The sequence below is a fragment of the Dama dama genome, chromosome 7, assembly GCF_033118175.1.
Source record: "Dama dama isolate Ldn47 chromosome 7, ASM3311817v1, whole genome shotgun sequence".
NCBI lineage: Eukaryota > Metazoa > Chordata > Mammalia > Artiodactyla > Cervidae > Dama > Dama dama.
Genome location: NC_083687.1, coordinates 45,124,779 through 45,139,809, shown reverse-complemented (window position 1 = coordinate 45,139,809; position 15,031 = coordinate 45,124,779). Strand labels below are relative to the sequence as shown.

At 42.8% G+C, this 15,031-nt stretch overlaps 1 protein-coding gene across 4 annotated transcripts in view; it reads left to right on the top strand.

Annotated features, from left to right (window-relative positions):
• PHACTR1 (phosphatase and actin regulator 1) overlaps nucleotides 1-15,031 on the top strand; it is a 489,267-nt gene that overhangs the window by 410,621 nt on the left and 63,615 nt on the right. For all 4 annotated transcript variants that reach the window (XM_061147620.1, XM_061147622.1, XM_061147619.1 and 1 more), the window contains 2 exons: nucleotides 9,280-9,447; nucleotides 11,546-11,752. In XM_061147620.1, coding sequence (XP_061003603.1) covers nucleotides 9,280-9,447; nucleotides 11,546-11,752 — 375 coding nt within the window. The remainder of the gene's footprint in view (nucleotides 1-9,279; nucleotides 9,448-11,545; nucleotides 11,753-15,031) is intronic.

The window sequence follows — 15,031 nt, the reverse complement described above, 5'->3', positions numbered from 1 at the left end:
GATTCTATCAGGAGGCTTCAGGACTCCTCCACAGGCCACGCCCACTTCTGGAGCTGTGTCTTGCCGCTGTCTGGGTCCCACCATCCACACGTGCCCCAGAGACATCTTTCTTCCCTGTGCCCCCTCCTTCTTACCACTGCAGCTTCTTTAAAGCAAATATTATCCACTGAACTGACCATTTGTTGTGATGTGGACCAAGTTAGCAAAGCCATATGAATCTCCCTGTTCCAGAAATGGGTTCATTTTTGCATATTTATTAGGCCCATTATTGTGAGTTTTAAGTCTATTTTGAGCGGGGCTGTCCAGTAGAATTTTCAGCAATAACAGGAACATTCCATCATCTTTGCCAGCCAACATTGCAGCCATCAGCCCTGTGTGGTTCTCCAGCACTTCAGATGTGGTTAGGCTGACTGAGGAACTGCGTTTTAAGTTTTGTTTAGTTTTAACTAACTTAAACTATAACCATATGTTGGAGAGCAACTCAGTTAGAGAAACAGAACTGCTTAAATTTTGCAATGACCAGTCCCTATGACTTTCCTTCTCCTACTCTAGCCATTAAAGATTTTTTTTTAAAATCTTGGATTCTCTATTAACTGTGAAGGGCCCACTGCACAGCGATATATGATTCTGTGAGAGTTCCACTCTTGTGTAATAGCATAGGCGAGAAACTGTGTCATCCATTCATTTTATATTCAGTCTCTGCCCCAGTTGCATTTTTGATATCGGAATGCCCAGGAATAGCAAGATGGTAAATCCTCTTTCTGCTGCAGACCTTGGAGTCAAGAGTCATTATCTGGACATAATGGTCAGAACCATCATACCTCATCTGGATAGATGATGTAAGAACCAATGGGCTCGGGTATAAAGACTGCTGAGGAGGCATAACTGTACTCAGGCAGATGAAAGAAACACCTCTGGGAGACAGGCACCACAGTGTGATACGAGGAGGTGTTTGCAATGAGAAAGCCACCAAGAATCCATGTGAGCTGTGGTTTGCTGACCGTGCGGTCCAGTGAAAAGCAGAAAATGCTGATAAATCCATCAGGGAACAGCTACAGGGAAGTGCAACTGAAACAAGCTACACACTTGTTTTAGCCAGGCCACTTTTGTGATAGGAAGTCACTGCAGCTCACACACTTCAGAGTTTTCAGCAAAGTCCTCTATACAAGACGGGAAATATTAGCATCAAAATAGGGTATTAAGTCCAGAACAATAGCAAGCTATTTTTTTTTTAAAAAGTGAGGTGATTCTCCAAGCAGGAAAACATGTACCATTCCATTCTGTGTTTAAAGTCATCCAATCTCAGTATCAATTACAGTTAGATTCTGAGATTGAAATCAGTTACATTCTGAGATTGAAATCCGTCTTGTGTAGGTTTTCAAGCTATTAGGGTCGAAAGGATTCTGTGAGTTACCGAGATGCCTGTGTCAGACGCAGAGAAACCTCATGCCTCTTGCACATTTGTTCTTCTGTATAAACTAGTCTGAAGAATCCAAAGACTTCTGGATAGAAGTGAAATAAATAGACATGAAAGATAAACTAGAAGAATCTCTGACATGTGGATTCTGAAAATATAGGTGTAGTGATCCTACAAAGTCCTGCGATGTCTGCCCACAATTCTGGTGGCACATAGATACTTTTAGACACACGATCACACGCTGACAATGACTTTTCTTCACTGGAAAAGAAAAGGTACCAGACATTAGAGACATTCATACACACTGTAGTTTTAGTTTTTTGTGAATAAGACTCTCAGTTTGTCTTTTTCAATGCCCGAGATTCAGAAACATTAAGTATTGTTAGTAAGTCTGCAGTGTTAATAGAAATGTCTTGCTTTCAATATATGTTTAAAATTCTACATGATGATAATCTGTAGCACCATTTAGTTTAATGACTTCAACTCCTTGAATTCAAGCAAACTCCAATGACCAGGGAGCCATTTCCAACTCAGATTGAGAGCTTTTCATCTTTCAGTGAAATCCTTAGAGCTGCGGTTGATAGGCGCATCATTTGGCTGACAATGAGAGCAGCCAGTGGCTTTGAGGACAGTGATTTAGAAGATTACTGGGATTAACAGAAGCTTTTCAAAGCTGTCTATATTGTTGTGGAAATGACACCTATGTGGGTTACTTAGAGTGGCTGTGCCCCCTTAGTGGGTGAACTTTTTTTCCTACTCTAATGGAAAAAGGGTATCAAGGTCAAGAAAGAAAGAAAGAAAAAAGACATCAGATGAAGTCCTTGTTTCATATCTCCCCATCACCAGTGACACTTGTTGGGAAAACACCTTCAGTTCTGTGGGGTCCGCATCAGCCACTCAGCGGAGATGCCCTTTTTGGTCAAAGGACATGTATTGAAAGCTACAACAGCAGCTCTGTCTCAAAGGGAAAAAAATTCTTCTTCCATGTCTTTACAAAGATGATTATTTGCCTTAACATAGGTGGCTGCACTTTTTGCTCTAATTATAGCTGTTGGCGATTGCCAGTAAATTAAAACACATTTGAATTTTCATAGGTCTGCATGTGTGAATTCTACACATTGCATTACCGACGGGGATGCAGCGTAGCTAAAACTTCCTAATGTTTTCAGTCTAAAATTCTCACAGGGTGCTTCACTTACATAATCATTTTTCCTCCTAGCGGAAGCATCAATATAACCATGATTTCATGACGTTCATTGTTCTTCTCTACTGCAAGTCTTTTATTCAGAATTTGCATCCTAGCAATACAGTAACAGTGGAGAAAAGGTAAACAGTTGGGCTCAGAGAAAATAGCTATTCAAGAAACCTGAGGAGTAGGGAAGGGGTTTTCCCCTCCAACAAAAATTATTAGGTTTTCATTTAACTGAACAAAGCAGCATGCCAGTGTTTGTTATATTTTTTGTACATGTAAGCATCTCCATTTGGGAAAAAAAAATTAATGACCATTACGCTCTACTCATATCATGCCAAGTTCACCTTAGAACTTTGCCAGCGTGCCTGCATATTTCCTCCTGAGGGTATTGTAATCTACCTATGCCTCTTGTTCTCCGCTCCTGCTTTGCACTTGACATTGTTTCAAGCACATGGTTAGGGGTTCAGCACCACCCACAGAGTCATTTCAACTTGCATTTCTTTCATTTCCAGCCAGGCTGTGCGTTTCACAAGTGGCACCTGGAACTTAATTTTTATTTATTTCTACAAATACTCTGCATACTTGGAATAGCCATTCTTTTATTAGCTATGTTTGGTTCATATTTCCCCATCATGCTGGTTTCTCTCCCTTATACTGGTTGTACAGTGTTTTATTTTGCAAATTAAAAGCCTAAAAATTTATGAGTAAGTTAACACTATTTTGGCTTCCTCCTTATGCACCATAAATAAATAAATATGTCTGTGAATATATATGTGTCAATCACCCTAAAACCAGAGGGTATCTTAAAGCAAAACAAACTAATTACAAAACAAAGTTTTTTGAAATATCGTCACATTGGTGACATCTGGTTATAGGTAGATGTCATTCCTAAATAAACTGAACTAGAACAAAAAATATATTTTTAAATACATCTTTCAAGCCGACTCTCTGGAACACAGCTTTTATATATTGAGTTAGCCACAGAGTTCATCCCAGTTTCTCGTACCATCTTATGGGAAAACCTGAAGGAACTTTTTGACCAACCAGTAGGTTGTACTCTCAGAACATTAAGAAAATGTTTATGCAAGACAAGGGGTGAATCTCCATCTGTTCCGAACACACATCCGCTCCCTTCCTTCACCTCTTATTTTCCCTCTTCTGTTTCTCAGGGCTTAACTTCCCACGCTTGCTGCTTTTCCTCCTCCCTCGCCTCAGCTCGCTTACACCGATTCCTCCCTGTCTGCATTTCTGCACCCATCTTGCTCACTCCTTCCCCAGGACGCGCCTGCTGCCTCCTTAGCATCTAGCACAATGCCTGGCCTGTGGCCGGAGGGGCAGGGCAGAACGTGGTTCAGCTCCAGGCCTTCGGAGGCAGCCACCGTCACAGTGGTTTCCCCAGGTACCCTACGGAGCTCAAGGCAGATCCGTTAGTGAGGCTTGGTGGGTGTGATCCCGCGTTGTTAACGACAGGGTCTCAGTAAGTGTGTGTCAGTGGAATGAATTCATTCATTCCCTCTCACCTCGCCCTTCACTCTCCTTAACTTGGTGTAAGCCTGACTTACCAGCGTCTTCATTTCTTGTGCCCCACAAGGAAGAGAAGGCAGTGACTGGCACCGTGCCCACGGCCAGGTCTCCATCTCAATTGCTGCTCAGTACGTCTCATCATTGGCCGTGCCTTTGACGTGCACTCGCTCCTGCACTCTTTGCTCTGCATCTCTGTGACCGGATGCGCCCGCGTTGGGATGCACCTGGCTCATCTTTACTTTTCTCCCCCACCCTGGTGCTCTCTCCAGGCCCACCGCCCTTCGTGACAAGTTCGTAACCCATGCTTAGACCACGCAGCCTCCCGCCTTCTCTTTGAGCTTTAAGCCAACCGCCTCTGTTCCGTGTTAGCCCCGTGAACGACGCTCCCCACCCTACACCTCATCATGAGAAGGCACTGTGCTGTTCTGGGTTCTCTTGCTTGTCCAGTTCCTTACCTCCAGACCAGTAGTTCTCAAAGTGTGGAACCCTGACCAGCAAAAGCAGCTTTGGCATCACCCAAGAATTTATTAGACACGCGTATTCTCAGTTCCATGCCAGACCTCCTGGGTCAGAGACTCTGGGAGTAAGGCCTTGTCATCTGTGTTTTAACTGCCCGCCAGGAAATTGTGATGCCCGTGAAAGTTTGAGAACTATTGCCTTAAACCTGTCTGGCCTCCTCCTGCCTTCTCCCTTCCTCCTTTCCACACTTTACTAGGAAATAAAGTGTGGAAATGTCCTAATGCCTGGAGGTGATTGTACCATTTTGAAAACCATTGTTGCAGATAATTTTAGACGATCATGTAGAACATCAAAATGATTTCCAATACTCAATGAACCTTTGCTCGTTCATAGTAACAAGAGACTGTGCAATGAAAGATCAGAAAGAGACATTCAGGAAGCAATTCCGTTTACCATTGCATCAAAAAGAGTAAATTTCCTAAGAGACTGTGATGATCTTGATAGATGAAAGTAGAAATATTCCGTAAGACTCATTTTATTCAGGAGAGTTAAATGCTTCCTGGGAGGGAAAACAGTTTTTTCTATTGATGCTTATTTTTAAAATGCTAGTAATGTGCTGACAACAGAACTGGTAAATAGTAAAAAGACATGGAGAGCCTAAACAGTCTTCAGAGATACAAGCTATTATATTTAGGGTAGATAGATGACAGGGTCCTACTATATAATAGCACAGGGAACTATACTGAGTATACTGTGCTAAACCATAATGGAAAAGAATATGAAAAAAGAATGTGTGTGTATATATACCTGTGTATGTGTATATATATACGTGTGTGTGTGTGTATATATATATATATACACACATCCGTGTGTGTATGTATGCATACGTGTGTATATATATTATATATAATAACTGAATCACTTTACAGTAGAAATTAATACAGCATTGTGACTCAACTATACATCAATAAATTAGTCTTTAGATGAATCAAACTTGAAGTTACTAAGCTTTAGGAATTCTCAGCTAATTCCTCATAGCTTGATGATGAGTACATGGAGTTCGTTACATTCATGATTCTACTTTTGTGTACATGTGAAAACATCATAAGAATTTAAAAAATAATAGTTACTTTAACAGCGGCATCTTTTTAATCCCCATGTTATATGAATCCAAATCAAGTTTCATTTTTGTCATTGTCTTAGTCATAAGTGATATCAATAATGAATGTGTACTTATTGCATGGTTTTATTTCTACCAGATATGTGCATATATATGTAGGTAAGTAGCTATGTAGGTAGATAAAACATGGTTATCAATGTTGATATTGAAGAAATGACCAAAAGCCCAGAAATCTGTGTGGTCTGTACATTGCTGCTGTATAAATTGACAAACCCTATAGAAAAACAATTTCACAATATCCAGGTCTGTGTCAGTAGACCTTAAAATATTAATACACATAAATGTCTTTATTGGACTCTCTTCTAAAGGGGGAGAATTCTAATGGCAGAGAAGATTTTATACAGGAAGGTAATCAGCAGAGATTTGTTTTCATAATAGCATAAAACATTGGAAACCCCTTTGTGACCAACCACAGAGAGATAAATATAATCATTAAGATGATAACTATGAAAATTATAATGCTTATAAAATTTTTTAAAAAACAAGACAAAATAAAATTTGATACATACAACTATGTATGCAAAATAACTTTTCTGTTAGGGTAGAAATATGATTCATGTCATACTTCTTTCTAATTTCGTTTTTTAATGAGATGTGTATTTAGAAGTTGCAGTTGTGGAATTCACCAAATTGTTTCCTCTTCCAAATGATTCAGGCCTTTGTGATTTACCAAAGGTACTTATTAATCCATAGGGAGCTAAATTTTCTGAGAGTTAGTATGTCCCAAGAGGAGTGAGTAATACTGCTTCTCTGTAACCACCAAAACCCCTAATGCTTTTGCTGTTCTATCTTTTCTCCCCACTAATGTTGCATCTACAGTTCTTAGACATAAGGAGCTAAAATATATCATTCCATCACATCTTTGCCCCAGAGAAGCAAAACATGGCAACAACCCAGAAACCCCTCCTCCTCTGGCCGTTGCAAGCCAGTACTTTTACTATACTGGGAACATCCAAGATCAGAATGGTTTCCCAGAGATGCAGTAAGCCTCACGGCAATTCCATCATTATTCCACCAGCAGGGAACCTGAAGCAGAGCTGCTTCCCATGTTGTCAGTGTGAACACGCCAAAGTAAAGGCCCCGGGACTGTCCGTCACGGGATGGTGCTGCGTTAACGCTCACAACCGCGGCTCTTCCCATCCTGGGCACTCTCAGTTCAGCTGACTGTTTCCCATAGCCTTGGCTTGGCAGTCTGCTCTTCTCTTAGGAATGAGAAGTCATAGCCGTATTGTTAATCATGATTATAGTGACTACTGCTTCCATTGGAGACATGTAAAAAGGCCACGTGAGGGGCTTTCCTGGCCGTCTAGGAGGTAAGACTCTGCACTTCCACTGCAGGGGGCGTGGGTTCCATCCCTGGTTGGGGAACTAACATCGCACATGCTAAGCAGCATGACCAACAACAAACAAAAACCCAATTAAAAAAAATTTTTTTAAAGGCCAAGTGAAAAGAAAGAAAAAATAAACCCACAGTCTTCAAAAATTAGTGCTTTAAATTGTCTGCTTCAAGTGACTTTTTGGTGTCCATTATATCTTTTTTTCTATGTGTATAAAATTTCAGGTCAAATATCATATGTCCTTGAACCATATGCTACCTAAAGCCTGTCAGTTTATAAATTGCTCTGTTGAGCATGCATTTCATCAAACCAGTTCTAAATGAGGAGGAAAGGGGGTGGATAGAGGAATCTTTTGCTGCCGTATCATCATTGTGTATAAAATTAAAGCCTTGGGAGGAACACAGCAAAAGGAAAGGCTTATTTATCCATGATTAACCATGGAGTCATTTCACTGTTGTATTTCTTCAAGTAAATCATCTATCTTCTCGTTGTAAGGCAGGTAATTGCTTTGCTGGTTTCTGTGTTTCTGCCCAAACATAACTTAGAGCCTTTCATCTGGATATTTATTCATCTGGCTGGAACAGCTTTCAGTCCTCTTTAAAAATTAATTTGACTTTAATGTCTAGCTATCTAGGACTCCCCTGGGCTAGGAGGAAATCACACCCAGGGAGTTTTGATTTGACAAACGGCCGTTGTGTAGGAGCCTTTGATCCTCCACCGTGGTGTTAACTGGCTGCTCCTTGTCTTGCTGAGCTTTGACAAGATCAAAGTGGTACCCTGCCCGGCAGGATCACCTGTGGGACCAGGAGAATCCTGGCACCTCCCAGCGTCTCTGGGCCGCTGGAGCCCAGAGCCCCCTAAACGTGTGTCTACTTGGAGAGATTGGGTATGGGCAGAGGGGCCGAGAAGACAGGGTGAGTCTTTCCTAGGGCCGTGATGTTCCAGGTCCCCATGCTTGTTGAGTGCTTGAAGCCTTTTGCTCCCCGAAGTAGAAATTCCTGACCTCGTTTTCCATCTCTGGGTCCTGTTCAGTGTTTCTAGGTTTTCAAAAATTATGAGCAAAATTTTATTTTCATTTTTGTTTAAAAAACATATAAAACATGGTAGATGATGATTTTTTTAACATTTTTAAAATGTTAAAAATTTTGTAAATGTTTTTAAATTTTAAAAGATAAATATAGTTGATTAACAATATTGTGTTAAGTTTCAGATATATAGCACAGTGATTCAGTTATACATATATATGTGTGTGTATATATATATTTTTTTCAGATATTTTTCCCTTATAGTTTACTACAAAAATATAGTTGCCTGTGCTATACTGTAGGTTCTTGTTTGTTATTTATATATTTTATATATAGTAGAATGTATATGTTAATACTAACCTCCTAATGTATCCCTCCTTACTCCCTTTCCCCTTTGGTAATGATAAGTTTGCATTCTATGTCTGTGAGTATCTGTTTTGTAAATAAGGTCATTCGTATCTTTTTCTTTTTAATTCCACATAAGCAATATCATATGATACTTGTCTTTCCCGGTCTGGCTTGCTGCACTCAGTATGATGATTTCTAGGTTCATCCATGTTACTGTGTGTGGCATTCCCTCATTCTTTTTTATGGCTGAGTAATATTCCGTATGGGCTTCGCTGGTGGTTCAGACAGTAAAGAATCTGCCTGTAATGCAGGAGATCTGGGTTTGATCCCTGGGTTGGGAAGATCCCCTGGAGAAGGGAATGGTTACCCACTCCAGTATTCTGGCCTGGAAAATTCCATGGACAGAGGAGTCTGGCAGGCAACAGTTCATGGGGTTGCAAAGAGTCAGACATGACTGAGTGACTTTTCACTTTCACAATATTCCATATATATATATATATATATATATATGTATTTACATACACACACATACATACACACATAGCCCATTTTTTTACCCATTCATCTGTTGATGATTAGAAAGATGGAGAGAAAACAGGCACATTACTGAAGATCATTGGAAATAGTTTCCCTGGTGTTTCGATGCCTTAAAAGCAAAATAACGAGTGCAGACTTTATGTTCTGGTCTTGATGAAGATTGTTCAAAAGTGTCTAGACTCAGGTAGCAGGCTGTAAGTGTCACTCTTTCCTGCAAAGCAGGCACGTCTAACTCTGCGGTCTCCTTCTCACTCCAACAGACGGGGAGCTCTCCATATCGAATGAAGATGACTCCCTGGAAAACGGGCAGTCCCTGAGCTCCAGCCAGCTGTCTCTGCCCGCCCTGTCTGAAATGGAGCCAGTCCCGATGCCCAGGGATCCCTGCTCATACGAGGTGCTCCAACCTGCCGACATCATGGATGGGACAGGTAATGCCCCCGATAGACGTAGAACTGGTCCCCAGCATGCGGTGTGGTGGGCCTTCAGTCTGGATGAACTTGAGCTTCTGTTTTGAACCACCCCAAACATAAGGATCTCTTGGAAACGAGGATGGAAATGACCAGTTTAGTATTGGGTTGATCATAAAAGTTCCTTTGGGTTTTTCCGTAAAACGTTACAGAAAACTTGAACAAGCTTTTCGGCCAACCCAGTACATGCTGAGTATAAAAATATGGAGGAAATATCCATGTACTTTTCTACAATCTTTAAAAACACTTTTAAGACCTTAATCTCTTTAAAGAAGATAGGTCTTGTTTTGTAATATAGATGATTTAAAACATCATCATTTTGTTTTATAACACTTGTTTCTGCTAACGCTGAGCCCCATGCTTCTGTAGAATGTCTGTCTAAGCCACCTGGTCACAAAGCCCTGGTATGCCTTTGAATCCTCACCCCAATATAACAGTTAACTGTTACATCACTTTAGCAAACTGTATCAATTTACCGTATAAAATCGATGTGTCGATTGTTGTATCCTGCTGACAGATGATTTGTGATGCCATCTGACCATCACTCCCTCTTTGGTCCAGAGCCCTCCGAGTGGCCAATATTCAGTCCCTCAGAAGGACTGCAGAGTGGTCCTCTTTAGCCAGATGGTGGCGTGCTCCCGAGAGCCAATAAGGAGAGGTCCTTGCTATCAGGAGACGAGCCTCTGGGGAGGGACCTCTGGGAATATCTGGAGCCTGGGGAGGGAGGCTGTGTCCTTCCTCTCTCTACACCGTGTGCAGAGTCTGCACCATGGGGCTCAGGCAGGAGGCGGGAGTGATGGCGGTTCAGAGTCAGTGCCCTGCTTCACTTTGGGACCCTGTGAGCTGCTGCTCCATCAACGAGTCCAGCGCTGGTAACACCGGTGTCCCTTGAGCCAGGGGAGAATCTGGTTCTCCTGCGGATGATGTGCAAGGCTTTGATGCTGCCGGGAACGCTGCTGCCCGGATTGGGGAGGGAGGAGGCAGGGGAGGACTCTCGTACAGGCTTTCTTACTGGAGCAGTGATGGTGAGGGGGGAAATATGCATCTGAGTTGCATTTCCCTCCCAACCTCCCCCACTCCCAGCTGGAGAAATTGTTCCAACAAAAGCAGTAAATTGAGATTTCTCTTCAGTCTTCCTTGTGACTTGGGGGTCAGACAGATTTGATTTGTTGTACTGAGATCTGTCACCCTTGGGAAATCGTAGAGTCTCCTTCAGTCTTAGGCCAGGTCGCCAGTCTGAAGGGAGAGCTTCTGCTACCACCCAGGACCGCTCTTAACTGCAGCTGGTCTGGGTCCTGCCCCCCACCCCCAGGGGGAGAGGAAGAGGCAGGCCTGAAGCAATGAGGAATGGGCAGAGTCCAAACGAGAAAACCATGCTTCTGGCAAGGGTAGGAGAGAGGAGCAGAGAAAACAAAAAGGATGTTAATTTGGAGCGTCCTTCACCTTGTCCAGGTGGATAGGAGCCAATAGGAGCCAGTGCCCCTGAAACTGTAGAGTGCCCCCTGAACACGATGCCCAGCTTGGACGGCCCCGAACCTGGAGGAGCAGCCACCCCAGGATGTGGGGGTCGCCCGCCCAGTGTCCGCTCCCAGGCTGTCCTCAGACCCAGGAGCAAAGGGCAAACACACCCAAAGGAGATGCCGGCATTGGCGGTGGTCTGGTTCAGAGGGGCTCCTAGTCCTTGGTCCGTTACACCTGCCCATGTGTCGGCTGTCGCCCTGGTCCCGTGAGCCACGTGTTGGCGCGCCCATGGAATGTGTGCTGTAAACGCCCAGGTTGAAGGGATGACGCTGTGGATGGTCTGAGGAAGTGTCCTCTTCCTTTTTCTCCCTCCTGCTCCTTGCGGTCCTCTCCGTCTCCTGTCTCTGCCTCCCCGCTGTGTCCCCCACCTCAGCCCCGGCTCCCCTGGCTCTCCGGGTCCTCTCTCGGACGCCCCGCCGTGCGTGAGCCCTGAGCCGCGGGCGCCGGCTGCGTCGCCGCCTGGCCTGTGCCCGCGCTGCCGCCAGCCCCCCGCACTGCGTGTGTAATGTCGTGTGTGACCTGTCGTTGTCCCCCCCAGTGTCCGAAGAGAGTCCCTCTGCCAGTGAGTCTGCAGCCCTCCTGTCCCAAGATCCTTCAGCCAAACCAGTCCTGTTCCTGCCCCCCAAAAAACCTGCTGCTTCCCCCGGAGACCACGAGGACACCCCCGTGAAGCAGCTCTCTCTCCTCAAGCAGCCCCCCGCCCTGCCTCCCAAACCCACTGCCAGGATTGGCAACCACTTACCAGGTGAGTCAGCACGTCATCGGGGGGCCCCGCCGCCCTGCCTTCCCTTCACGGGATCCTTTCTTGCTTCTTACCTGAGCACCTTTGGCGAGGTTGCCCTGTGGGACACGTGGGTGTTTCTGTGTGTGTCTTGGTACACGCTGTTGTGACCTGGGTTTGTGTGTGTGTGTGTGTGTTCAGAGGCATGTGGTATACACCTGCCAGCCACGTGCTGAGAGCCTCCAGTCGTGTGCACCTGTAAGTATGTACGTTGGCATTGATGTGGCTAAGTCAAAAGTTTGCCCGCATAGGTGGGTTAGATTCACCGTCCAAATCTTTGTAGAGAGAGAGGAGCACCTCTTCTCTTCATCATGAGTTTGCTAAAGCGTTCAATATTTTGTCTTTAAACACTTGATTTGAAGCCCAGTGTATTTCTTCTTTTACAATGTATACCTGTGCTATTCTCTTTGGGGAAGAAAAAAAGAAGCAAAGATAGTAATTTGCAAAATATTGTGGAAAATACTTTTAAGAGGAATGTTGCCCTAAAATGACTGCTTTTTAATTGAAGTGTGGTTGATTTATGATACTGTTATAAATCGGGTGTATGGCAAAATGATTCAGTTATATATATTTTTTCAGATTATCAGTGGGATTAACAGATACAAACTACAGAAAATAGATAAGCTTGAATAAGCATCAAGGATTCACTGTATAGCACAGAGGACTGTGTTCAATATTTTATAATAACCTGAAATGACTTTAAAATTCATTGTTCAATGTTAGTTAACAAGTGCACCTACAGTTATTAAATTGGGCATTTAGTGGAATTGCACTTCACTGTACATTAGCACGTGAATTGGGTACCACTTTGTGATTTAAAGTTGTGGTATAATCAGAGGTTCAAGATTTCAGAGGGATGTTTCTCCAACCTTGATAATAATCCCACGTGATGCTGATTGACCTTCCTTTTTATAATATATTTGCTATTTTTATAAATAGTCTCTAATTGATCTCTATACATTTTCGCAAGTTGGAATGAGGGTGCAAGAATATCCATTTATTTTATCATTAAAAAACTGGGGTTCAAGAAGAGAAGTAACTTTTCCAGAACTGGTGGGAATTCTGCAGTAAAGCCAAAATTAGACCGTGTGTTTCCCAATTCCTAAATCAATCACTGTTGTTTCCGTGGTCACAGGATATCTCTCCCATGATGCAGAGGCTTATTAGATTACAATTCAAATAGAAGTTTGTGTCAAGCTCCTCTATCAAAGTACATATCCGTCCAAGTCAGTGTTTGTGGTTCAAAAGAGCAAGTTTCCAATTAAACTGTTCAACACAGAAGTAACACTTGAGTGTTCCCAAAGTTAAATGCAGAGAAAACCACAAAGGAAAAGAGCCTTCTTAAGCCTCCCTGTAAACATAACCACTGTATATCATTTATCTAACAAAGTCAAATACTAGTTTACTTTTTCTTTGCCCTCACTGATGTCTTATGAACTGGTCCTCATGTTACTAAAATACTCCACAAAGTGATTTTGTTAGCTATATTGTAAGTGAAAGAAAGTGAAGTCACTCAGTCGTGTCTGACTCTTTGTGACTCCCTGGATTGTAGCCTATCAGGCTCCTCCGTCCATGGGATTTTCCAGGCAAGAGTACTGGAGTGGGTTGCCATTAATTAAATGAGGAAGCCTTTTAAGGGGTTTCTATCTTCCTTATTATAAAAACTAATATCTCAACAATGTGCATATATTTTTATAAGCATTTCTGAGTTTTTCCTCACTAATTCCTGGTATAAGAATTGCTCATTCTGATTCTAGAAGCAAATTATGTACTTTTAAGGTCCATGTACATTTTAAGACTGAGATGCCAAAGTTCCCTTGAGAAAGCTTAAATATTGAAAAAATAAACTCCTATATTTAGTACATATTTATTCAGCACACCTAACTGTTGGCAGAATACTGTGCTAGGTACCAAAGCTAGGTATCAAAATATGACAGTTCAGTATATATGTATTTGATATATATACAATTAGGAATATATACTCATTAAATTTCCAGAAGTAGAATGCCAGAATAACTACTGTTGGTGTAAACCGACAAAAAGGCTCCCAAAGAGCATGAAACTCGAGCCCACCCTTAAGGCATGAAGGACTTAAAGAGAACGAGGAAAGGCTCGGCGGTGGCCCTGCTTCGGGCCAGTGACAAGGAGGCAGCGCTGGGATGGGGGGCCATCTCGGGCTCTGTTGAGAGAGGGTTTTCTAGGCCTGCCTACCATGGGAGCATTTAGATTTTATTCCCAAGGCAGTGGGGAGCCTTTGGAAGTTTTTGAGCTGGGGAGTGAGTGATGGGGTGAAAACTAGACTTTAAAATACATTCCTGGGTCCTTGTGTAAAATGAACCAGAAGAAGAGAAGGTTGACAGCCGAACTGAGAAGCCAGGGAAGCCACCTGTGTGCCTCATTCTCAAGAAGTACTAGTTAAATCGAGCAATGTGAGGCAGAGAGACACTTTCAGAGGCCGCTCCAGTTGTTGACACAGAAGCTGAAATGATCAACTGATGGCAGTGGGAAGAGAGAGAATGGATGAGTAAATAAGACATTTTAAAAGAAGAATTAGCAGGGACTCCCCCGGTGGTCCCGTCGTTGGGACTTTGCCTTCCAGTGCATAGGGTGGGAGTTCGATCCCTGGTCAGGGAACTAAGATCCCACATGCCTCATGGCCAAAAAAACCAAAACATGAAAAACAGAAGTCATATTGTAACAAATACAGTAAAGACTTTAAACATGGCCCACACCAGAAGTCTTTAAAAAAAAAATCAAAATGAAAGAAGAATTGACAGTATTTTTTTTAAAAAAGAAACACTGCCCTGTAATTTATTTACCTAATTAAGAACTTCAGCCACAGCCTGGCGTTTACAGGATTCTCTTGCTCTGTTAGCCTTGTCTCTCTGGCTCCCCTTGTTCTTTCCCCAAGAGAGTGAATTTTACCCATTATCTGTACATCTCGCTTCCATAGAGCTTGGGCGAAATGGATAAAAAAATATATGTATGTGAAAGCTGATGATCTCTTACCGTATTGTACCTGGTAGCCACTTAAATATGATGACGACGAGGTAGGCACAGATGTATACAGGGTGCAAGTGTGGTGCTTCCCCTTTGGGATTAAACTCAATTGAACTTGCTTCATTTTTGTAAGTGAACCATCCATCACAATCTGCATCACCATGAGGCAGCCACATTAACCCTGTTCTGTTACTAATTACTCTAGAGACATCTGGGCCATGTCAGAAGGAATTAATAAACTGA